Here is a 22,501-nt window from a genome sequence, read left to right as displayed (position 1 = left end):
ACCTACCCATAATTTTTTTTTTTTTCCCAGACATCCCCATAGAAAGCTCTCGAAGTTGCGACATCTTTCCACTTGTGATGAATGAGAGCATCTTCCGTTTGAACAAGAAATATTTAACCCCACCCCTGTATTTTCTGACGCCGATACGGATTCTTTTGAGGCTTGATTGATGCCTACGCAGTAATATTTTGTATAGCGTGTCCATGCCAACACCAGAGCCTCTTTTGATGTATGCATCTAGTAACACAGTCTCAAGAGTGTTCGACGGAAGGGTATCCTTGAGAAATAAGACTAAAGGAGAGAGGAGATTTAGATGTCTTGTTCAATTTTTGCAATACATTGTCCTGTAATGACCCTGTGAGGACTTTCAGGACGCCACCAAGCTTAGGCCATTTTGATGTAACGTGAGAGGAATCCGCTGATGGCTTTGACCATGTTCTTTATTCAACGTGCCAGCCTAAGCCGATACGCAGCGCTCTGAGTCGATCTCGTGAGCGTTCTCCCAGTTCTTCCAAATAAGAGGCTTGGTCGATTGCAAGTACTGTCAAACCCTTCAAAGGAGGCAAGATAGATAAGGTGGGATATTCAACATTATAATTTTGGGGCGCATTTGTATTGCTCAAATCATTCCAATAATTGCGAAAGTTCTCATGGAATCGAACCCAAACGCCCTGAAAGCGACTATGTGCGCTTGATAAAAGTGCAGACCATACATCTGCTTTGAGCCTCCTTGGCATATCCCAGGTAAATGATTTGAGATTCACCATTCTAGCCAGTGCCAGTGCAACCCAGTCGCGAGGACCATTCTAAAACTCAATTGTTCTAGTAAACTGTGCATAATTATTTCCCCGCAGTAGCTTTTGCTTGAGCTTTGCTGCGGGTTTCGGTAGGATGAAATGCTGGCGATCCTTGCGGCCCTTGCGACCACGACGTCGGCGAGAGCCCATTCCAATTCCTCACTCATAAGCAATATTGCCAAGAACGAGAGCACAGGGTCTTTCGTTCGGTCCCAATAAGGCAATCCTAAAATATTAGGTTCATGGCCAGGCCATAAAACTACAAGTTCAGAATATAGAACAGGCATGACCAGGGCATGGAAAACGGAGCAAGTCTCAGACAACCCTATCAAATCTTCTTTCCAATGCAGCTACCGAGTGCCAATTAGCATGAGAGCCGGCTGCAAGTAGAAACCTCCCTTACTTACAAGGTTGAGAATCTCCGTCAACATCTCTGTTGGTAAATCAAGTATGTTCTTTTTCTTTCTCTGTCCCAAGTACACGTCGTCATCTGTATCCTCTTCCCGACCACTGCTAATTGAATTCTCCCCTACATCTTCTTTGAGTCTTTTCGACCGCCGGAGTGCAGCACGGCTCATCCTTGGAAATGAGAAGTATTAAGTGTTTGGTCGAATGATATAAACAATCAAACAAGAACCGGAAACAGGAGACTCCAGGAGCAGCACACACTCAATTGATCAATTAGTGCGACACTGCTGAAGAATGACTGCCCAGAGTATTCGGCAATCAATGGTATATGCAAAATGCTAAAAATGTATACAAGTAGTAGAGAGTGGTTGAAATAAGGTTGCCATGATAGGAAAGAAAACAAAAAAATCGGTGATCAGGAACTTCAGGAATCGAGGCATCGACAAATTAGTCTAACCCAAAAACAACACCCTTCAACAAACTCGCCGTCTGCATATCTGTCACTTCAGGCTTCGCCCACTGTTTAGTGGACAGCAGATTCATCAATGGTGCAATCGCCTCTACGTCTCCCTGCTCTCCTTTGCCTAATATCCGAGTGGTAGTAGTCGGCATCCAAATACTCTCGGTGTGGTACCGCGGTTCCCCATGTGGGCCGTCGGGCTTAGTTTCGAAAGTCACGGCGTGTAATGCATACGTCTTGCATGGATTTGACGTGGTGCCATTGGGAAGGGGCTGGCAGTAGAAGTCGTGGATGCGTGCGCGTTCGGGTGGGAGAAAGTCCTCTTCGCTTGCATCCGGAGCATCCATATGAGAGACCGACAGAGCGGACTCCTCAATCTCCATGACCCGTGTGAACAGCGCGTGGTATCTCTCTGCATCAAGCAGCCACTCCCGTTTCGGACTTCGAAGCAAAAGGTCCAGTCCCCGACGACGGAGACGCGGCCAGCGGCATTTCCAGGCAACGGCGTGCAAAGGGAATACCAATCCCAGGTCCAGACTGAGCGTCTTGGACAGGTCATCCGGGTAGCGATCCGTGTCTGAAATGAGTGATTCTGATAAGCGGAGGATCTCTTCAAAGCTATCCCGGTGCGCATCCCAAGCGGTTTCGGTTTCCACGGCATAGGAAAAAATGCCTATATCCGTACTACACCACATGATACGGATATTGTCCGCAGCGCTCCTTTGCTTCTTATCCCACATTGCCTCTTTGCGGTCAACGAGGTCCTCAAAGTTGACTTTCCACCGATCCAGGTTGTTGCGGATGCCACTGAAGACTTTCACGAGATTGGTATCCGGGAGCTGCCCTTTACCAACGCTCTCGTCCATGTTACCGAATAGCACGGATGTTGAGGTGACCAGGTCTACGAGTGCGACGCGTGCTTCGCGGAGGGTTTCGAACTTGTCAGCGAGCACGAGAAAACCCTGCTTGTCGACCGCATTGAGAATAATCCGGCTGCGCTGGCCGGGACCAAACTCGCATGTGTTGAGGTTGAAGAGACTCAGAATTGGCGCAAGCTCTGTTTCCATGAAGTGTGATTCGAATGACTTATGTGATTGACCCCAAGGGCCCACTGGTCGAGTCCCTGTCTTTTCGCGCCACTCTTGTAAAAGACGTACACCGCTGGTGATGTGCGATGCCGCAGCTGGAGCATTACCGCGAAGAAACTCAAAACAAGTAAACAGGATACTTGCCATCGTCACCGCGGGAATTGCATTTGGATCCACCTCTGCCCTCGCGATAACGAACCGAATCGCCCGGTTGTACAGTTGCACGGAAGTTTCGAACCCTGTACTGCTGCCACTGCCACCCTGATATCTCTTCAACCCCTGCTCTTCATGAACAGACCCGATAGCCGCAATAGCCTGCCGAATAGCCGGCTCCGTAAGACTAAGCTGCAACACACTTCCATTCCAAAACGAACCCTCAAAAAAACCCGCCAGCAGCGGCGCACTCTTATGAAAGAAGAATTCCAGGGCACGCGACTCGCCTGGCAACGTGACAGTCGACACATCGATAAGCTGCTTGGGTACTATTGCAAGCATTTCCCCTTGGGCTGGGAGATAGCCATCACATTTTCTGCCGCCGATTTTACAACTGCATGCATTATCAGTTCGAGTCCTGGGATGATTGGGTTATGACACGTCATACCGATTGCATTCCGGCTTTCCCTCGTCGCATTTGATTCTGCGTGCCCTATTTCCATTTGGACTGTTTAGTGTTTATTGTTATCAGTTGGCCTCGGTGACTGACTTGCAGGTAAGACAACCTGTCCGCGCTTTGGGCTTACTCGCTCGGGATCTCTTCACTGGACCGTCCATCTTGACACACTGATGTCGATTTCAAATCAAATAAATTACCATTCTCACTTAGCAGTGCAAATGAAGCGCATCGTCTCTGGCAATCGTCTGTTGGACGACACGTGACGTAAGACAAGATAAGGCTGAAACGCTATTCCGATTTTGGGGTTCTATTTATACTTAGGGTTTGTGATTAGTCCATTCGTATACATGGTGGATTATGCTTATTCTGTTTAGTTGCGATAAACACGACTATGGCGACTGAAGTGCTGGTCGCGGCAGGTTGTACAAGATGTGCGAGGTGTACGAAGTATACGAGAAACCACTATTGCCCGGCATAGACCATATAAGAAGGCATCCTCTGCAGGATCATCACCTCAAACCACACACATCTCTTTACCCAACATCAACACCATGACTATCGTCACCATAATCCTCCTCGTCCTCGCCCTCATCCTCCTCACCCTCACCGCCCTCCGCCCCCTCTTCAACTTCCTCCACAACATCCGCCTTGCCCGCTCAATCAAACTCCCCTACTATATCTTCCCCGTCTCCGAAGTCAACGTCCTCTGGCTCGGCCTCCTCGAAACCCGGAGCTTCCAGAGCCTAGTGAAAAAATGGTTCCCTGCGAACTTGGCGGATTATGTGTACGACAGCGGGTTTAAGTTCCGGTGGACGGTCAAGGATCGGTTGACGAGGAAGTATGGGGGTGTTTACTTGATTGTTACACCGGGGTCGGTGAGTTGTCAGGTTGGGGATGCAGAGGTTATTGCGCAGGTTTGTAGGCAGAGGCAGAGGTTTCCGAAGCCGAGTCATCAGTATGGTGGGTCTTCCTATTTGATATTATATTATCGTGGTTGGGGCTGATTATAACAGAGGGAATGGAGATATATGGCTCGAATGTTCTTACTGTGAGTAGACCATATAGAGATACAAAGAACATGCTAACATAAATAGAGCGAAGAAAAAGAATGGACCCGCCACCGCCGCTACACCCAATCCTCCTTCAACGAAAAGAACAACGCGCTAGTCTGGCAAGAAAGCATCCGTCAAACTATCGAAATGATAGCCCACTGGGTAGACCAATACTCCAGCACCAAGGATCCCAACTCCGATCTCACAATCCCTGGCCTCCAAAACGACATCACAAAATTAACCCTTAACATCTTCTGCGGTGCGGGATTCGGTGTACATCTCCCTTTCAAACCATACCTAGGAAACACAATAGAAAAGGAAACTGTGCATGACCAATTCAGAGATTCTGCTACACCACCACCAGGCTATGATTTTACATTCCGCTCCGTAGCGGAGTATATAGGCCCCAATCTAACCTCAATCTTCCTAGCCGTTGGCATCCTCCCGAAATGGCTATCTCGCATCCTTCGACCGTTCTTCAAAACACCCCTAAAAGCATACCACAATCTAGGCAAATACCTCCGCGCACTCATCACCATGTCCCAGGAAGAAGAAAGTAACGCACACAACCTCCTAGCGGGTTTAGTTCGCGCGCGACGAGAAGAACAAGGGAACGAAGGCACAAAGTCGAAATACGGCGCTGGTCTGTCAGATCAGGAGATCCTGGGGAATTTGTTCATGTTCACGATTGCTGGACATGAGACGTCTTCGACGAGTTTGCAGTTCGCATTTGTACTGCTTGCCATGCATCAGGATATCCAGGATTGGTTGTACGAGGGTATTAGGGAAGCTGTTGCCGATGAGCCTGAAGATCCAGCGAAATGGGACTACGCCCGGGTGTTTCCTAAGTTGACCACTCCGCTTTGCGTTATGGTATCCTCCCCCTCTTACCCTCTCGCCCTCATCTCAATAAACACTCGCTAATAGATGGCCAGCTGGAAACCCTCCGCCTCTACCCCCCAGTAGTAACCCTCCCAAAATGGACCTCCCACTCCCCCGCCCCCATAACCCACGCCTCAATCACCTACACCCTCCCACCCAACGTCCCAATATCCCTAAACGCAAACGCCCTCCACTACTCCCCCGAATACTGGGGCCCCGACGTAACAACCTTCTCCCCATCCCGCTGGGACAAACGCAACACAGCCAGCTTCCTCGCAAAAAACGATGGCGTCGAGGGGCTATCCGTCGCAGGACTAGATTTTGAAACTGTGCATAAGCCCGTCCGCGACGCATTCATTCCTTTTAGTGATGGGAGTAGAGCGTGTATGGGGAAGAAGTTTGCGGAGGTGGAGTTTGTGGCTGCGCTGAGTGTTGTTTTTTGGCGGTGGAGGGTTAGGTTGGCGGGGGATGAGGGGGCGAGGGAGAGGGCTGAGAAGGCGCTGGAGGAGAGTTCGGCATTTTTGACGCTGGGAATGAGGGATGATCTGCCGTTGAGGTTTGAGAGGCGTTAGTCTAAGTGCTTTCTAGATTCTAGGTTTTGGAAATTAGTTTTTTTATGATAGATTTATGTACCGCCCTATGATATTGATATGCACGTCTACATGTATCCGAACAAACATCACCATCGTCACATATTTGTCACATTTGGGGGAGACTCAGGTGTCAAAACATCAGGCACCAGGGCAGGCTGCCGCCCTTCACGCAAACGGAGTACAGAACCGGATATTATTAGGCAGTTGTAAAAAGGTTAAAACTTACAAGTAAACTAATAAGTTGAATATGGTATATCAGAATCGGTGTGCGCCCTCCAGTCTTCTCATACACTTCGACTATCAGGATTGAGAAACGAAAAATAATCCCGGATACCTACAACTACGGAGTACAATGAACTCATCCCAGCGGCCGATAATGGAAGATGCGGTGGAATCAAGATGCAAGAATAACCTGCTCGATCTACCAGCAGAAATTTTGAGAGAGATTGCCGACCAGGTACGCGAATTAGTTGGTCTCGATTCATGATTGACTGACTCCCATTAGGCTACATCACAAAATGATCTGGCATCAATGGCTCTTGCCTGCTCCATTCTTCATGCGGTGGTTATTCCTGTGCTATATTCCAAGCTCGCGGTTGTATGGGTCAACCCTTGTACAACTCGCTCGGACCAATTGCAATGTCCTAGCGAAGTAAACCCTACACTCTCTACTCTGGCAACATTGGCCATGGGCGAGGATCTTTTCCAGTCAGGCCAATTAGAATCAGACTCTCATCAGCGGCCTCAGAAGTGTTCACTACCGGAACCCGCAGCCAAGCTCAAGCAAAAATTAAGACGGGGAAATAATTATGCCCAATATACCCGAGAATTTACTGTCTTGGACGATCCAGCTGACTGCGGTCTATACCACTCTTGGGATCCTATGAAATTAGACAGGGTGCAAGGCAAAATGATCGCGTTGACAGTGCCTAAAATGGTTAATCTGAAGAAATTTATCTGGAACACGTCGAAAGGAACCATGAAATATGCGTGGCCTGCACTTGCATCATTAGCAGATCGTCCAGGACACGAATGTCGTCTGGGGTGCGTCTGGGTCCGATTTCACGAATTTTCCTCATTTGACCTGTTTGGTAGAAATATAGAGACCCTTCGCCAGAAATTGGCCAAGCGACATCTTCGTGTTGAATATCCAACCCTATCTATCTTACCTCCCCTGAAGAGTTTAACGGTACTGGATATCGACGAACCATCTTATCTAGAAGAAATGGCTGTGCTGATAGAGCGCTCACGGAATCGGCTCAGAGCTTTACGCATCAGCATTAAGTGCATGGCCCAAAATGCGATTTGGTCGAATCCGCCAAAACATTCATCTCTTGCGTCTTCAAAATGGCCCAAGCTTGGTGGTGTCCTTGAGGTTCTCACAGGCTCATTTCAAGATACTATCTTGCCAGGGTTGAGAAAGACATCTGATGCCCTGGAACCGAGTTCTGATGTCTCCCTAAACCTCGAGGTCTTGGAGTTAGAGCGAATTACCCTCTCTGCCCCGATTATGATGCAAGCTATTGATTGGACGAGAATGGTCAGGCTCACCCTCTTGAAATGTGGTAGACATGAGAAACTGTGGAGAAACCTCCGTCGTCGGTATGCTCCAAGAGGAGCACCCACCAACTTCCCCTTAAAACTCAAGCATCTGCACATAGACTGCATCTCGCCTTATTTCATGTCATTCATAAAGGACACTCTTGCGCCGAACACACTCAAAGCCATATTTCTACATGGGAACGTACACAGAGAGTCCGGTATCAGCTTCAACACATTCTACCGACTCATACTCCGTAGACACCGACAGACTTTGAAGAAAGTCCTAGTCAATGTCTTTGAGAAGCACCACTGGATCTCAACTCCGTGGCGTTTTAACCGAGAAATGCTCACTTTCATCACAAGCAGAAAAATGTCACAGCTTTGCGAGCTGCACATGGGCATTGATTCAAGAGACTGGGTGCGTGCGTAACCTTCCATTCTATCTTCGTTTGTACTAACACATTAAATGACACAGGACTTTCTCGTACAACGACTCCCGAATCTTCCCAATCTCCGCGCCTTGCACATCGGCACAATTAATAACCTCGAGAGTATACGCCAAACTGAAAATACCCTCGCCCACCGGCTCCTGGACATGATCACCCTAATGCCTTGCCTCCCACTTACCTACATCGGAATCCTAGATGAGTGCTACGAGATTGCCAGAGACGAGCCCATCGATGATGATGATGATGATGATGATGATGATGATGCATCAGCTACAGAAGATGACATGTCTAATACGGTAACTGACATCCCAGTTGCTTTCGATTCCGACGACGAGAGTGATCCCCCGCTCCCAGTGGACAATGAAGTCTTCCTAGACTCGGACGATGAAGGGGTTCCGGTTCTGGATGAGCCTGTATGGTTTGATGATGGGGAGGAGGAAGAGGAGGAGGATAGTGAGCAGGGCTTGGGGGGGAAGTTCTGGCTGCGAGTGTCATTTAATGATGATAAAGCTGAGATTTTCAAGGCGCGGCATGGTGAACTATGATTGCCCTTTTTTATTTCTTGGTGTTAAAGGTTTGTGTTGCTGGAGAAACTTGCCCTGTTTTGCTAGAGATGTCATTCTTCTCGGTCGTTGGAGAATGGTCATTTGATTGAATGAAGGAATCGAAGTTGAAGCTGTGAGCTAAGGTGGAATTGTGAATTCCCTTGTACACCCACAGGCCTGTAGCTATCTCCCATCTCCATTCAGAAGACCCAGGGATCTATCAACTATGTAATAATACCCCGGATACACGTGCCAGCCATGAGAACGTCAATCCAATGTAAGAACAGTACTTCGAGCAAGTAGGATATCATTATTGCCATGTATTGCGAGAAATAAGAGCAATCTAACAAAAAGAAACGCTGGACCAGCAGTTTCTGAAATAAAGAAACAAGCAAAATGAAAAACAGTCCAAAATAAATAGCATAAGCAAATAACCTCATAGTCACATATCCATCATACAACACCCCTAACCCTCCCCACAAACCCCTCCAACCCCGAAAGTCCACCAGACCCCGACCCCGACGCAGGCATAGACGATGCCGATGTTGAAACACCAGGCATAACAAGTAGCCTCGACCCAATCTCTACCCACTCCAAGGACGTGACAAACGAAAATGTAATATGGACATCCTCCTCAGCGGTATCCGTTGAGTCGATAACCTTCTGGACATCTGCATTGCGGCGTTCAGGGGAATCGCCATTGGTTTGTCCGCGGTCTGGATCGCCGTCGAAACGGAAGAATTCGGGTTCAGCTGGTGATGGCGGGGTCGAGACTAGTTCGTTTTCAGCTAGTTCAACACAGGTCACTTTTACTGCTGTGCGGATGTTGGCGATGTAGACGATGGCGTTTCCACCAAGAAGTAATGGTGGGGAATCTGCTGATGCGAATTCGCTGGAGGAGAATGTAGCAACGAAGCCGGTGTGAAGTGGCACTGGGTCTGGCAGACTGGCTAGAACCGTCCCTTTTCGTATCCGGCCGAGGTGCGGTGATGGTTCGTCTGGCTGTGAAATAGGTTCAATACCAATAGTCCCAACTTGGTCCTCTGTGAGTTTGCGAACAGGTAGTCTAAGATTTCTGACGCTGACAACGCGGACATGCTGCCAGTGCGGGTTTGTCAATAACGGCCCAACAACCAGCTCATCGCCTATCGAAATGGCACCGTAACGTACGAGACCGCATAGAACAACGCCCTGGTTCTCCTTTGGCGTCTGGTCCGACGATATCGAGTAAACCTTCGACGGCGGTATAGCAAATACCTCGTCAATGTCGAATACATTGCCAGTGGGTGATTGCGATTGCGCCTTTGACAAATCGATAGTCCGCAGTGAAGGCTTCGCTGGGACTGGAAGATATCGTAGAAAAGCATGTAACTTCTCTATCCCGGAGCCGTCGACAGCACTTGTGAGAACGATAGGTACTGTCAGTAGCGTATCACCAGCCATAGCGTCAATGACCTTTCTCACTTCCCCGCCTTCCGCTGTCCCGATTCGCTGGAGACCTGCAACCTTGTCTGTTAAACCTGACACAGGTAGCATGGCTGGTTTTTTGCCGCTAAGCTTCAACACCGACAGAACCTTGGAGAGCGTATTTCTCAATCCCACACGAGAAGCGAGGTCCATCTTGGTGATAGCAATTAAAATAGGTACTTCGAGTTTAATGCAGAGTTCCAAGTATGACAGAGCTAGGTCGATTTCCGTAGTTTGCTCTGCGGGCTTGCTGTCGCTACCTGACGTAGTCCCATCGTCGCAATTGGCGGGAATGCAGAGTATCACGCAGTGAGGAGCCCAGCTAATCAGCCCTCTGAGCATAGATTTCGAAAAACGCACAGAGCCGGGAAGATCAGAAACAAAGGCTAGACGACCGCCCGTCGACACAGCATGGATGTCATCCCATGCAGCAACGTTTCCAGACGCATAGTTGATCGCATCGACCGAGCCAGAGGAATCACCCGTGTATCCGATCAACTCCTGCGCAACAGAACTGGTGATTCCAGAAGAAATCTCGTGTCGATGCTTGAGCAAACTCAGCCTGCTTTTTCCTCTTCCATTGTCCAGCGAGGAAGACGTCAGCGTACCCAACAGGGAGGATTTGCCAGCGATACTGGGACCAGTGATGGATACGCGAATCTGCTCAGTGCTGGAATGGTCGTCTTCCGAAACAGACTTTTTTTCAGTCGCCCCAGATGCGTCACCTTCTGCCGGCGCTGCGCGGTAATAATCCAGATCCGGACTGACAAGTGCCTCTGCAACCCAGAGATCCTCTACATGAGACTCGACCGAGTCGCCTTCCCACTCACATTCACCAACAACAACCCTTCGCAGAACATCCACCTTACAGCCCAAGCTACCCGCCATAATCTGCAAGTTGCTCAAACTCTCCTCCAGCTCGTCCTGGGTAAGCCCAACAAAAGTCCCATCATCCGCAACCCCGATCTCATACAACGCACCCTGACTCTCCTCAAGCCCAGGAAGCAATCGTGCCGGCCTCTGCGGAGCATCCGACTGCGATACCATGTCAGGTAGAACAGGCAGCACGAGATTATTAGTGGCGGTAGACGAATGAAACGGCGACGACTGCTGCAACCGCCACAGCAGCTGCGTCGTCAGATGCTGCAGCCGCTCTTGCCGACTGTGCGTCGACCGGGTTTGCTGTGGTTTCATGGCGGTCTCATAACTAGACGGTGTTGTAGGGAACGAAGTTGACAAGCTCGCCCGGGAGTGATACGACCCCGCCACGACATGTCCCGTAGACATAGACGTGTACAATCGACGAGGCCGCAGAAGAAGATGTAGCTTATATTCGGTCGGACCCTCCTGAGGCTCCGGATCCAATTTCGATATCCCATAGTCAGACAAAGAGTCATGGTCTGCACTGCGCAGTGTCGCGCTAGAACGTGTTCTAATAGCCAGTCGATTACCGGCAGAGGTAGGCTGGGGCGTAGAGGACTCCGATATCGACCACGGCGAAGAGACCCGCGGAGGATCAGGATCGAAGGTGAATATGGACGCCATTTTCAGTAATCTGAAAGCAATGTACGGTGATATCACGATAATCAACCACGCCGCGATATGCGAGAGAATAAAGTTAATGCAAATCCTCCAGAGTCAAGTAACGACAGATTCATTTTGAGGGACTCGTTCGCGAGAGAAGATGCCGGTGGAATTGGCAAACAAGAAGAGTCACACCTGCAGATAGGAACAGCAAGTAGAAGAATAACGCAATGGCTGAATTACCAAGCCAGCTGCATTTTGAAGAAGAGCAAGCAAACACAGTCAAGAGTTGTTTGAGTGAGTCAGTGGAAGAAGAGGAACAAACATGACGCTGGTTGATCTCCAAAGGGGCCTGCGCTAAACCCGTTTGGGACGCGGGGATCAGGTGACATCATGTGATGGATTGAAACGGATAAACCAATGTAGCGGTTAAACTCCGTGTCGGGGAAGTCGGGGAGTCGATTATCCGGACTGCACGAGGCTATCACTAAAAGAGGATGACATTGACATCTATAGACACCATAGACGATAGAATGAATGCTTAGCTATCTAAAGCATATGGCTACGGTGTCCGTATATGAGGAATCTGTCGGCCTCGGTAATCAGGCCGACTCTTAATCCACCTTGACTTTCATCAGTCCCGAAACGGAACATACGACAGGCGAAGCGGAATCGCCTATCTAGTAGCTAAGCTAATTCTATCATACACACTGGCGATACTCCCACGCGGGAGTCTGCCCAAAATGAGGTGCTGCCTTTGGCAGAAAAAGGAAATTCAATGGGTGGAGAGGGGAGAGAGGGAGGGGGAGGGCGTGGAGCTCGCGGAGATTCCGGAGAGCGGGCACTTCCCTATGTACTCCAACCCGGTCGAGATGTACCGTCGAATTGCGGCATTCTTGCACAGAACTAGCTGAGACTTGGGTGTATAAGCTGTAGATATCGGAAAAGTCTATCGGGCAAATCGGTGCATATACGCTCCATCGCAATATTCAAATTAAGCCTCAAATCTGCACCCACAAAATGAAACCTTTTGCAATCGAACAGTACATTTTGTAAGTCATTAGAGGCTTTTATGGTGGTTTGGGGATCCTCCAAAGTTGAGGCGGCCTATTCCAGGGCCTTTTGGATTGCCTGCTCCGTAGCTTCTATGTGAGTTTTCCCTAACGGGGGCATTGCATTGGGCGATCACTTGGGGGGCTTGGGGGAATGCAGCCTTTCTAATTATAGCCTCTTTTTCCTGGAATGTGGTGGCTGTTTGCCTGTCCTCTAGTGATCGGTAAAGGGCAGGTGTGGCCCCCTGGTCCTGGGGTTTGGTGTACTTGAGTGCTAATCAGCACCGGGCTGAGTCGTCTGGCGTTGTGGGGGTTGAGCCCTTGGAGGAAGGCCTCCCAGCACTCCTATTTTGCCTGCCTGATGGCTTTGTGGTATGTCTGTCTACCCTTCCTATGGGCCCCATCTCCTGTATGGACCAGTTGCCACTGCCTCCGGACCTTGGTATAGAACCCATATCATATTGGTGAAACCTTTTGGTTGGGAAATGTCGTTGAAAAAAATACGGTTCGAGGCAGGGACTTATGTATGACTCCAAAATAATTGTCCTGATATACCTCTTCCGCAGCTATATGGCTTTGTAATGCTCCACTGGTTAAACAGCATGACGGCAACTACACACGTCAAAGGCAACTAACTGATATGAGATGTATTTTACGCGGAATAAACAATCTTCCAATTCTAAGCCGTTGCTTTCAGCCTTAAAGAGGGCTCCTTATTTGGAAATTGCATTTATTCATGAACTCCCTGTTGATTTTCCAATGTCGTTGGGCTAATACTCTTCGCAATCAGCAATGTGCCCTAAGCCTTGCGTTGATTATCCACAGAGCTAACAACATCACTCGCAATTAAAAGTGCATCCCTGCCGGCGGGAACACCACAATAAACCATCGTGTGTCTGCAGGCCTCGCATATCTCCTCTTCTGTAAGACCATTGTGAAGTGCGGCAGTGATATGTATACGCAGCTCTGGTCCTCTATTAAGGGCTGTAAGGATCGCAATATTCATCAAAGAGCGGTCGCGAAACTTCAGGCCTGGACGCGCATAGCTCGAAAAGCAGACCTCTACAATATATTCCCGGCTTGTGTTGCTAAAGATATCATCTTTCTGAGGAATAATCAGCCACCTGCCTTGATATGAGATCAATCTTCGAATGGCACTTACGACATTCTTTTACAATTTAGATGATAACTCTTCCCCATGAATTCTCTCCTCATCTGAGCTCCTAGGAGCACCTGGTCAGAGGGCTGTTGAGCCATGATTTTGTTGGCACGGCTTTTCGGAAGGGAGAACTGAATTTGATATCTGGAATTTTTTTAGGAATCAACCACAGAAGAATGATTCGATAATTTTGTGCTACAGCATAGTCGAACGCATGTGGTTAAATATAAAGTGGCACTCTACCGAGGCCACCGCTAGCGATGCCAATAATGACGGTATTCGGCAGACATGCTCACTGCGGTAGATACACAGTCTGTGCACATTAACCGAGAAACTATGCCAACCTGTTAAGCCGTGCTAGACATGTAATACCTTTCATGACCTCTTAACGTGGTCATAGCCGTTTGTGTAGTCAAGCGGTATTTTTATGTTTACACAGCCGTACTGCCGAGAGTAGATAGTAAATAGGCTACGGTAGTCAGCTCATTGTCAAACAGTAGAATAATTGCTATCCACTGTATCTATTTACAATCATATTGATCCATTGCTGTCTCAATGCCAAGAGAACTTACTGTTTTCTAAGAAGAGACTTCAGAAATAGAGACGACGTGCGAGCTCCTAGTTAAGATAAATAATCTACAATATGCACGCATTGTATCCACGCAAACGTTGAATTATATGCCACGGTTCAACCTAAAAAGTGTACCTAAGCGATGCGAGTCCCTCAATTGGCTTCCCACCTGACGCAGCTCTCTTGTTTGCACGTTTGTATTTGAGGATGAGCAACAAGCTTATGAAAACCATTAGGCTATTGGCGAGTAAAGTAGAAATGACCCCTGGATGGTACTCTGGGGCATCCTCGGTTTGGAAAACAGTGCCGCCCACGATTCCTCTAACGCCACCGGCGCCTACAGCAAGCGCAGAAGTAACTGCGCGTTTCCACTGTCCACGAACGTTGTTCGCCTGCCATGTAAGCGCGGATGAGAGGTTCGCAGACCCAGCAGACGTAACAAGGGAGACACCTACCATCCGGCTGGAGATGTGTTTCGTGTAGCCTAACAGGGAAAGGCCTGTAAACAAAGTCAGAACAGATCAATTAATAGACTGATACTCACTTACCAAATATGCACAAAATGCAGTTTAGGATCAGAAACGGAGACCGAAGTCGGAGCTTGTCAGACAGCCACCCTAGCACCAGCATCCAGAGACAGCCCAGGATGTATGGTGGAGCAGTCAAGCACTGTGATGCAACGACCGAGAAATCCATGCCTTCTTGGAGGATGATAGGCAAGAAATACACCACCGCGTAATTGGTGATTGTTGTCAATCCAAACAAGGAGGCATGTGCCCATACCTTGAGATCAGCGAGGTGTTTGACAAACTCACGCATGCTGAAACCCTCCGCATATGTGTCATTCCTGTCTTTCTGAATGGCAGATATGACAAAGGCCATACCTTGTTCAGAAAGAAATCCGATACAGCGTTTTCTTCCTTTTGCCTCAACCTCTGGAAAGTCGACAATGAAAATTGAATATATTAAAGCGATGACACATGTGAGAATGCCAAATATGATAAAAATCCATCACCATCCTGCGATTCCGGGCATTGTGCCGCCATTTTCTTTAGTTGCGCCCCACCATTCTGGCCCATAGCCTAAGTTGGCCATTTCAGAGACTCCGTAGGCAAGAATTCCTGTAAACGCGGACGCCAATGTGCCAATGAAATAGAAAAGAGCAACTCGCTGCTGAAGTTCAAAGCGTGGGTACCAGCAGGAAAGCATGTACAGCGCTGCTGGAAACATGCCGCCTTCGAATGCGCCCAATAAAGGACGCAGAGGGATGAGTTCGTACCAATGTCTGACAAATCCGAGGCAAATCTCTGTAATACCCCAGAGGAGGGCAACTTATGGACGTGAAGAAGACGCGGGCACCGACTTTTCGTACCAGTACCACTTCAACGGGTTGGAACGCAACGTACGTGGGGAACATGAAGAGAACAACCATCGAATATCGTTGTCCAACGGATCAGTGGACAAGAGACTGTAGAATAGCTGCTGGCCTCGAGTCCATGAATTATGGTCTGTCATAGCTCTAGGGCTCGGTATGGACAACAAACTTGATTAAATAATAATAATAATACAGGCAATTCTCCAATCTGCGGGAGAGCTGAAAGCCCGTGGGATCCCCCTGCGGCTCCATTGGGTTCCGGGCCACTGTGATGACCCCGGTAATGATGCAGCAGACCGTCTGGCAAAGGAAGAAGTTGGTTTGGACCAGAAGCACCATTTCCAACGCCTTCTCTCGCGAGAGAAAGGGTATATCCAGAACAGAATCATCAAGGAGTGGGAGCGAGAATGGAAAACCTCCAAGAAAAGGGGACACCTCCGCCGCATTGACGCTGCCCTGCCCTCAAACCACACCAGCTGGCTGTACAGCTCGCTGCCACGGAATCGAGCCTACTTACTGACTCAGCTCCGCACCGGTCACTCGTAGCTTACCACCCATGGCGAGCTGCACCGCTTCCGGGATGACAACAAATGCGAATGCGGTGTCAAGGAAACAGTGGTTCATGTACTTATAGACTGCCCGCAACTGCGTGAACTGCGCCAAGAGCTTCGAAGGAAGGTTGGGAGCGCGTTTAATAACGTCTCGGAAATGCTGGGGGGAGCAGGGCCTCAAGGTAAGGAAGGTAGGTTGAAAGACGCCGCGCAAGACAGTAGCATTCTAGGTGCAGTTATATAGTTATCTTAGCCGATAGGCCACCGACCAATCAACCATCAACTACACACCAAAGAAATATGAAAGTCACATGTATATAGTTGACTATGTCAGGATACACTAGCTCAGAAGGCTACATGCAGCCCACGGCCGCGAAAAACCTGAGGAATTTACTACTACTGTAGATGATTTCTGCGGAAGCCTGGGAGCTTTCCCTTTCCATTTTCGATTCAGGATGAGCCCGTCGACAACGAGAGCTACACATGGAATTGTCAAGAGTGGGTGATTGGCTGCCTTCGGAGCCTGGATAAGTTCGGTCTCGTGGAGTTGCGCCCGGAGACCCAGGAGGCACTACTTGCGAGGGGATACTGGCAGTAGAGGAACCTTTCTATTCCTGCAGCAGTAGATAGTACACAAAGATCAACCGCGTGTTCACTAGGCCATACACCTACACAGGTCGGCACGTAGGCCGCCAGTCATCAAAGCTAACATGAGGTACAATGGTATTCAACGCTTTCACATATTCCCAGTCAAGGATGGCTTTCACTCCCATCTGAGATGATGAGGAAAGGTCAGCATTAGGTATAAATGCAACCACCCTGAGTAGTGATTAATGCAGTAAATATCACCGGATGCTTCACAATAGAATATTTAATTTGAGCCATCCACACGACTGATACACTCCATCGCCTCTTTAATCAACTTTTGCGTCCCACCTTCCTTATAAACACCGCTCGCAGCGATCAACTCCCGTTTCCAAAACTCCCATTTGTTCAGATCAAAATTTCTGTCAGGGGTATTCTCATTGGTATAATCCCTCCCCATCCTGCAATTATACCACAGCTTCTCAGCCGCATGTATATACCATATGCATACTGTCCGCACAGCCGTTTCATAAATATCCTCAGGCTCAAAGGCGCCATTCAATTCAAAGTATGCAAGGAGAGAAAAGTCCAATGGGTCGAAACTGTCAGACTTATCATCAAAGGGCTTGGACGTAGCCGTAGCCCTTGCAAAAAAGGTGTTTCTATTCTCCCACTTTTCTATTTCCTCAGGCGTATGTTGAGTAAAATGCGCTAATAATATCTGTATCAGCCACTAAGGATCAATATGAGAAAATTTATACTTACAAAAGTCTTGCAAGTCAGAAGAATAGTAACCAACACATGGAAGTTCCGTCCACAACTTCTCATGATCATGCATCAGCTGCTCTCCTGTCCTTGGATCCATGACTGCAACCTTCTGAAGCTTCCCCAGGAAGTCAAGGAGATTAAGCTGGTTCTCAGGCTTGGTATTTGTTGCAATATCGAGAGCAAGGTGGCTAATGTTCCAGGTGAAATCTCCACCGATTGTATTTTTGGGCCATTTACCAGTTAAGGCTTCTGTTTTTGTAAGTTCCACAACTTGCTGAACCGCTTCTTCGGGTGAGGCATTAGGGTTCTTGACGAGGTTTTGGAGAAGTTGGAATTCGGGAGTCAGTATTAAATCCGGGTCGTATTCGGCATATTCACCGTATTCATCGACCATAATGATGGTGTGGTTTGAGTCTAGAGGGATGGCAACAAATGGTAAGAGAAATTGACGGAATTAATAGAAATCGAATACTATACAGATAATCACTCCAAGCTTGAATGTCGAAGGATTTAATATGTAGAATTGGGAGAGGTCGTGTGGCTTGTATATATGTACCGTTGGCTCCGATCGGCCCGCTGAGACCGCCTGGCCTTGGGGCAGTGTTTCAGGGTTAACTGCACAGCCCAGTCTTAACAACCTCGTGAGAGGGTCCATGGTGCCAAATAAGTAAGAGTTCACTCTAACACGGACTGCTGGTAAGGCTGATTGCAATGGCAAGGTCTTCAAAGCAGATATTCTCAGATCCTCCATCTCCAAGGCGAGAGAGGTCCACGGACTCATGGATCAGAAGAAACCGGGATATAGTTATCCCAAGCCATACGGAAATGACAGCGGGAAGATGTTTCCTGGAGCCAGCGGCCTATATGAATACCCCCTGGCCAGCCCAGTCTACTCTGGAAGTAAGTCTCCCCCTTTCGTCATAAGAAACACCCGTACTGATTGCACGGCTACAGAGGGCATATCCGGCTCCTATCGCGTTATCATGACCTCAGACTATGTCTACAAGGGCGGTAATACCTTCCAAAAATGCATTAATGTCGAAGACAAGAAGAAGCAGGAAGAGGAAGATGCGAGAAAGAAGAAAGAACAGAGCGACAAGCAGTCAAAGGAGGCAAAGGAGGCGAACGAGAGGAAGAAGCATGGAAAGGGAGGCAAGCACTAGGAGCTTCCCATTGGACTATCATGGATTATATGTACTATAGCGATGGTGTTTTTGAGATTTCTGAATTACCTCTGTTGGTATACAATTACTTGATACCCGACGAATGAATCGAAAAGTCAAACTAGATACTATATATCTCCGATTAACACAGTAGAGCTAGATGGTTGTTTTTTGGGTTCAGCACCTGGACCTCCCATAGGCACTCACCTACACACGGGTCACCAAACACCTCGCTGATCGGCCCGATAAGATCGGCAATGTCGAACACTGTTTTTGGTGGCCGACGGCCTTATGACTCGAGGTGTGTGGCACGGCAATTCAAACAAAGGGCATCATAATTGTGGCACAGGCCCTCCAAAGCATAACGATACTAACCTGCTCTCGCTCAAGTACTGAGTGATGAATAGGAGCTGTTCGGAAGCGGCGACCCGTTGCAGTGATGATGATTGCCAAGGGCCGGGAATTAAGCCCTAACATAATGCGGTGACTTGTTCGGAACCTCTCGAGACTACACCAAAATTATGAGTAGCCCATGATATGGAACTACGTATCTGGCAATTTTTTGTCGGCCGCTTTTTTCAGTTGGCTGACAACCCAGTCATTTTCTATAAAACCACCTCACCCAATCTCTTATCCAGTAATGCCTTCACCATCCAAATCTTCATTCAAGAGAGACCACTGTTTATCGTGGTTAAGGAGTTCATGTGGATTTGGCCACAACTGCACCTTCATCCATGATTGGTGATGCGAAATAATGGTCAGACAGAGGCCAGTGAGGTGCCGAAGGCCAGCACACGTTTGCCAGTTAGATTGTCCAAGTCCACGTGTGCCATGCAACATTCCCATTACGTAGCAGCTGCCTCGTACGTAGCTACTATAGCATCATCAGAAGGGATTGCCGTATCGCAACGATAAACGCTGGTTAAGGAAAGAACTGCAACAAAAGTTCAAGACAATTTCTGTTTAAAACACCACTTTAAAGAGGAACCTTCTTTCCCGCCTCTAGATCCTTAATCTCCTTGATCAACCGCGCCCGCAAATGTTGAACATGACTTTCTTCACCTGCAATGTCTTCTAAGTCTGCTGCAGATAGGTTATTAATGTAACGGTCCCGTTCAATATGAATCTATTAGTATACTATCTCGCGAAATTCTAACATGAGGAGGGAAAGAAAAGAGGCAGGCCTGTCGGCGACGAGCTATCTAGTGTGTGCGAGGAGTTCAAGCGACGCTCAGTGAATGTCCTACGCCAAACAGGCCAAAGTAGCCAAACATTCTATACAGCCAGCGAGTGTTGATGTTCCGTGACATTACTCCCCCTAACGAACGGCTGTCCTCAGTCATTAGCAATCGGGTAATTATCCTCCGGATGTTCATCAAAAATTTTCTCTTCTTCTGCAGCGCGGAGCCACTCGAGTAATCGTCAGGGTGGTCCTGAAGCCTCTGGATCTGAATAAGAAAGACTATTTACACGAAGATGTTTTATAGGGGTTGTGTGGCCCCGCTAAGTAGCTGTTTGCCATGCTGATGCATCGTGTTTACCGATAAAGGCGCTGAGCTGAGCTGTCACAAACCGTAGCAGACAAGAGGTAGATTTTGGCATTGGAGACGTGGTAATGGTATCAACAAAGAACTGGAACACTGGATGACCCAGCAAGAAGCTTGACTACCAGTTGGCAGGCCCGTTTCAGGTTCTTGCAAAAGAAGGGAACGCCTTCCGCATTAAACTGCCAGCTTCTATGAAGGTTCACCCTGTGATCAACCCTGAATATCTCCGCAAAGCTACTACCACAGAACCACTGTCTGGCCAGCAGACGGAAGCGCCACCACCCATCATAGTTAATGATCAAGATGAGTGGGAGGTGGAGGAAATCCTCGCCTCCTAACTGAGGTACTGGAAGCTACAATTTGGTATTCTCGTCGATGGCTACACTAGTTCAGATAAGAATATCATTTTGTTAGTATCTGCTGGTCCGAGCCCGTGGCACTGGCCCAGTTGTAGAAATCTTCTTGAAGCCTTTGTTATAAAAGAGCATACTCAGCAAGCATACATGCAGACCGAGGACCAGAGTCAGATCAAAGATGATTTCTCGAATCTTAAACTCATTCCTATCCAATTCTGTCAGCTGATCGGCTCCCAAGGAGCTACAAGAATAAGAACACCTATGCAGCCTTCTTCCCAAAGAACTTCCGTAAAGTCCAGCTTCAAGAAAATAAACAACCAAGGGTGTCTTGCCTTCTGGATCTCAGATCAGGGTGAGTGCTATGTCCTGATAGTGAAGGTGGAGGAATGCCTGTGACGGCCTCAATCAATAACAATCTATTGGTAGACTTCTATCAGAATTCTAGCATGAGGAAAGGGAGAAGAAGACAGAGCCTTCTCTCAACGAAACTATTTACTGTGTGTCCTGGGGGTTGAAGCCCTAGACTGTCACGGGCTCGGAATAGTAGATAATATTGAATCAATGTTCCTATCTAAACTATTGTAGCCATCGACGAGAATATCGAATCTGGAGAAGAGAAGAGAAAAGGAAATCTATCTGGATAATGAAGAGGTTTTTTATAGGGGTTGTTGGTGGCAGGGTTGTATAGCGGCATTTGTGATGTATCATCCGTTGATGCGGTGTTGGGCCGTTATATGTGAGCTATCATGTGTGAGCCGTCACATAGACAAAGAGAACAAAGGGTTCAAACATCCACTGCGACAGGCTGTTTATACAACTGTGACAGTGCCCCTGGATGGCTTGCAGTGATGGCTGCGAGCTGGCAGAAGAAAAGGATCTAAATATGCTGCCAGCCACAGTCAAACATCATCTCAGTAGTGGTAAAGAGAACGCGTGCAAAGTTGGCAACATCTTCAATATACATGTTCTTCTTTGGCTGCTGGTCGAGCTCTAGGCCTTTCTCTTTGGTGACAATGGCAATGACCTACGCATCCATTGGCGGCTGTTCCTTCTTTGGCCAGAGCAGAAGGGGAATTATATACTCACATCCTGCACCTTGACAATTATATCTTTGCTCAGTCCTGACACCGTCTCCTGTTTCAGAACAAGATGCCACCACTTCCAGAATGACTCAAGTGAGCTCTTGTATCCAATGCCTGGGCAGTGCTGACCATTCTTGCTGTGATGGATATTGCACTGCCAGCCAAAAAAAAAAAAAAAAAAAAAAAAAAAAAAAGCACACAGGAAATGGACAGTCTCATCTAAGTCTGAGATCCATTGCCCAGTGCTGTACCGGGTCGACACCAATATACCAATAATATCTGCCAGGGAGGCAGTTGACCCTCATCATTGGAGGCATTGTCGCCGGGTTCATCATCATCCGAATCCTCACTATCAAGTTCCGGGTCGCTGGTGGAGTCATTATCAGATCTGTAATCTGCAAAGATCTCAGTCAGGTCAGAGCTGGCATCGGTCTGATCCTCTTTGTCGTCAGATCCAACCGGTCAGGAGCGAGGCGCCATGGTCGACACAGCCCGCGGGGAACTGGCAAACAAAGGAAAGCCTGGAGTAGGAGATAAAGAAGGTGAGGATAACAGCAGTTTCGTGGATAAGGACGGACTTTGGAAGGACAGGAAGCGCTGCGAGAGATGCTCATGGGAGGAAGGATGGAAGCAGGGAAGCACACAGTTGGCACAATGGGACTTATAAATGGAGAGAGTATGATGGTTGAGGGGGGGGGGAGCCAAAAACGGCTCCCCTCCACAGCGACCGCAGCGAGAGTGTCTAGATGGATGATATTGAACAAAATAGCAACAAAAGTCCCATTTGAGACTAGCGTCAACCTGTGGCCTGGCGTGGAGGAAAAGCCTGTGGCCGTGGGAATACGCTCACTTGATGCCAAGACGGGGGGGGG

The 22,501-nt window shown here is 48.3% G+C and overlaps 9 protein-coding genes across 9 annotated transcripts; 3 read left to right on the top strand and 6 right to left on the bottom strand.

Annotated features, from left to right (window-relative positions):
• Window positions 1-671: 671 nt before the first annotated feature.
• Window positions 672-1,513, bottom strand: ASPGLDRAFT_1285339 (uncharacterized protein). The gene is made up of 2 exons (XM_022540809.1): window positions 1,205-1,513; window positions 672-1,147 (listed from the first exon to the last, which is right to left on the bottom strand). The coding sequence occupies exons 1-2, from the start codon at window positions 1,373-1,375 to the stop codon at window positions 761-763; spliced, it is 558 nt and encodes a 185-aa protein (XP_022402529.1). The 5' UTR covers window positions 1,376-1,513; the 3' UTR covers window positions 672-760.
• On the bottom strand, window positions 1,400-3,556 carry ASPGLDRAFT_44792 (Zn(II)2Cys6 transcription factor). The gene is made up of 3 exons (XM_022546089.1): window positions 3,457-3,556; window positions 3,355-3,399; window positions 1,400-3,300 (listed from the first exon to the last, which is right to left on the bottom strand). The coding sequence occupies exons 1-3, from the start codon at window positions 3,522-3,524 to the stop codon at window positions 1,653-1,655; spliced, it is 1,761 nt and encodes a 586-aa protein (XP_022402528.1). The 5' UTR covers window positions 3,525-3,556; the 3' UTR covers window positions 1,400-1,652.
• A 361-nt stretch (window positions 3,557-3,917) lies between these two features.
• ASPGLDRAFT_122921 (cytochrome P450) lies at window positions 3,918-5,872 on the top strand (the record flags this gene model as incomplete). The annotated part of the gene is made up of 4 exons (XM_022540365.1): window positions 3,918-4,326; window positions 4,380-4,414; window positions 4,461-5,291; window positions 5,354-5,872. 4 exons carry the CDS (start codon window positions 3,918-3,920, stop codon window positions 5,870-5,872), a joined length of 1,794 nt encoding a protein of 597 aa, XP_022402527.1.
• Window positions 5,873-6,269: 397 nt separating this feature from the next.
• On the top strand, window positions 6,270-8,560 carry ASPGLDRAFT_80774 (uncharacterized protein; the record flags this gene model as incomplete). The annotated part of the gene is made up of 3 exons (XM_022550086.1): window positions 6,270-6,350; window positions 6,399-7,853; window positions 7,911-8,560. The coding sequence occupies 3 exons, from the start codon at window positions 6,270-6,272 to the stop codon at window positions 8,427-8,429; spliced, it is 2,055 nt and encodes a 684-aa protein (XP_022402526.1). The 3' UTR covers window positions 8,430-8,560.
• Window positions 8,561-8,945: 385 nt separating this feature from the next.
• Window positions 8,946-11,441, bottom strand: ASPGLDRAFT_106926 (uncharacterized protein; the record flags this gene model as incomplete). Its single annotated transcript, XM_022539517.1, has 1 exon — window positions 8,946-11,441. A coding segment is annotated over one exon (2,496 nt), but the record flags the coding sequence as incomplete, so codon positions are not given.
• A 1,830-nt stretch (window positions 11,442-13,271) lies between these two features.
• On the bottom strand, window positions 13,272-13,729 carry ASPGLDRAFT_24023 (carboxymuconolactone decarboxylase family protein; the record flags this gene model as incomplete). Its single annotated transcript, XM_022543358.1, has 2 exons — window positions 13,272-13,596; window positions 13,635-13,729. 2 exons carry the CDS (start codon window positions 13,727-13,729, stop codon window positions 13,272-13,274), a joined length of 420 nt encoding a protein of 139 aa, XP_022402524.1.
• Window positions 13,730-14,324: 595 nt separating this feature from the next.
• ASPGLDRAFT_1512561 (uncharacterized protein) lies at window positions 14,325-15,634 on the bottom strand (the record flags this gene model as incomplete). Its single annotated transcript, XM_022542233.1, has 4 exons — window positions 14,325-14,701; window positions 14,751-15,049; window positions 15,218-15,507; window positions 15,554-15,634. The coding sequence occupies 4 exons, from the start codon at window positions 15,632-15,634 to the stop codon at window positions 14,325-14,327; spliced, it is 1,047 nt and encodes a 348-aa protein (XP_022402523.1).
• A 1,365-nt stretch (window positions 15,635-16,999) lies between these two features.
• On the bottom strand, window positions 17,000-17,875 carry ASPGLDRAFT_122762 (DUF3632 domain-containing protein; the record flags this gene model as incomplete). The annotated part of the gene is made up of 2 exons (XM_022540354.1): window positions 17,000-17,424; window positions 17,479-17,875. 2 exons carry the CDS (start codon window positions 17,873-17,875, stop codon window positions 17,000-17,002), a joined length of 822 nt encoding a protein of 273 aa, XP_022402522.1.
• Window positions 17,876-18,260: 385 nt separating this feature from the next.
• Window positions 18,261-18,755, top strand: ASPGLDRAFT_80771 (uncharacterized protein; the record flags this gene model as incomplete). Its single annotated transcript, XM_022550085.1, has 2 exons — window positions 18,261-18,381; window positions 18,436-18,755. The coding sequence occupies 2 exons, from the start codon at window positions 18,261-18,263 to the stop codon at window positions 18,642-18,644; spliced, it is 330 nt and encodes a 109-aa protein (XP_022402521.1). The 3' UTR covers window positions 18,645-18,755.
• Between the last annotated feature and the right edge of the window lie 3,746 nt (window positions 18,756-22,501).

Source organism: Aspergillus glaucus (genome assembly GCF_001890805.1).
Source record: "Aspergillus glaucus CBS 516.65 unplaced genomic scaffold ASPGLscaffold_6, whole genome shotgun sequence".
NCBI lineage: Eukaryota > Fungi > Ascomycota > Eurotiomycetes > Eurotiales > Aspergillaceae > Aspergillus > Aspergillus glaucus.
This window is presented reverse-complemented; position numbering and strand designations above follow the sequence as displayed.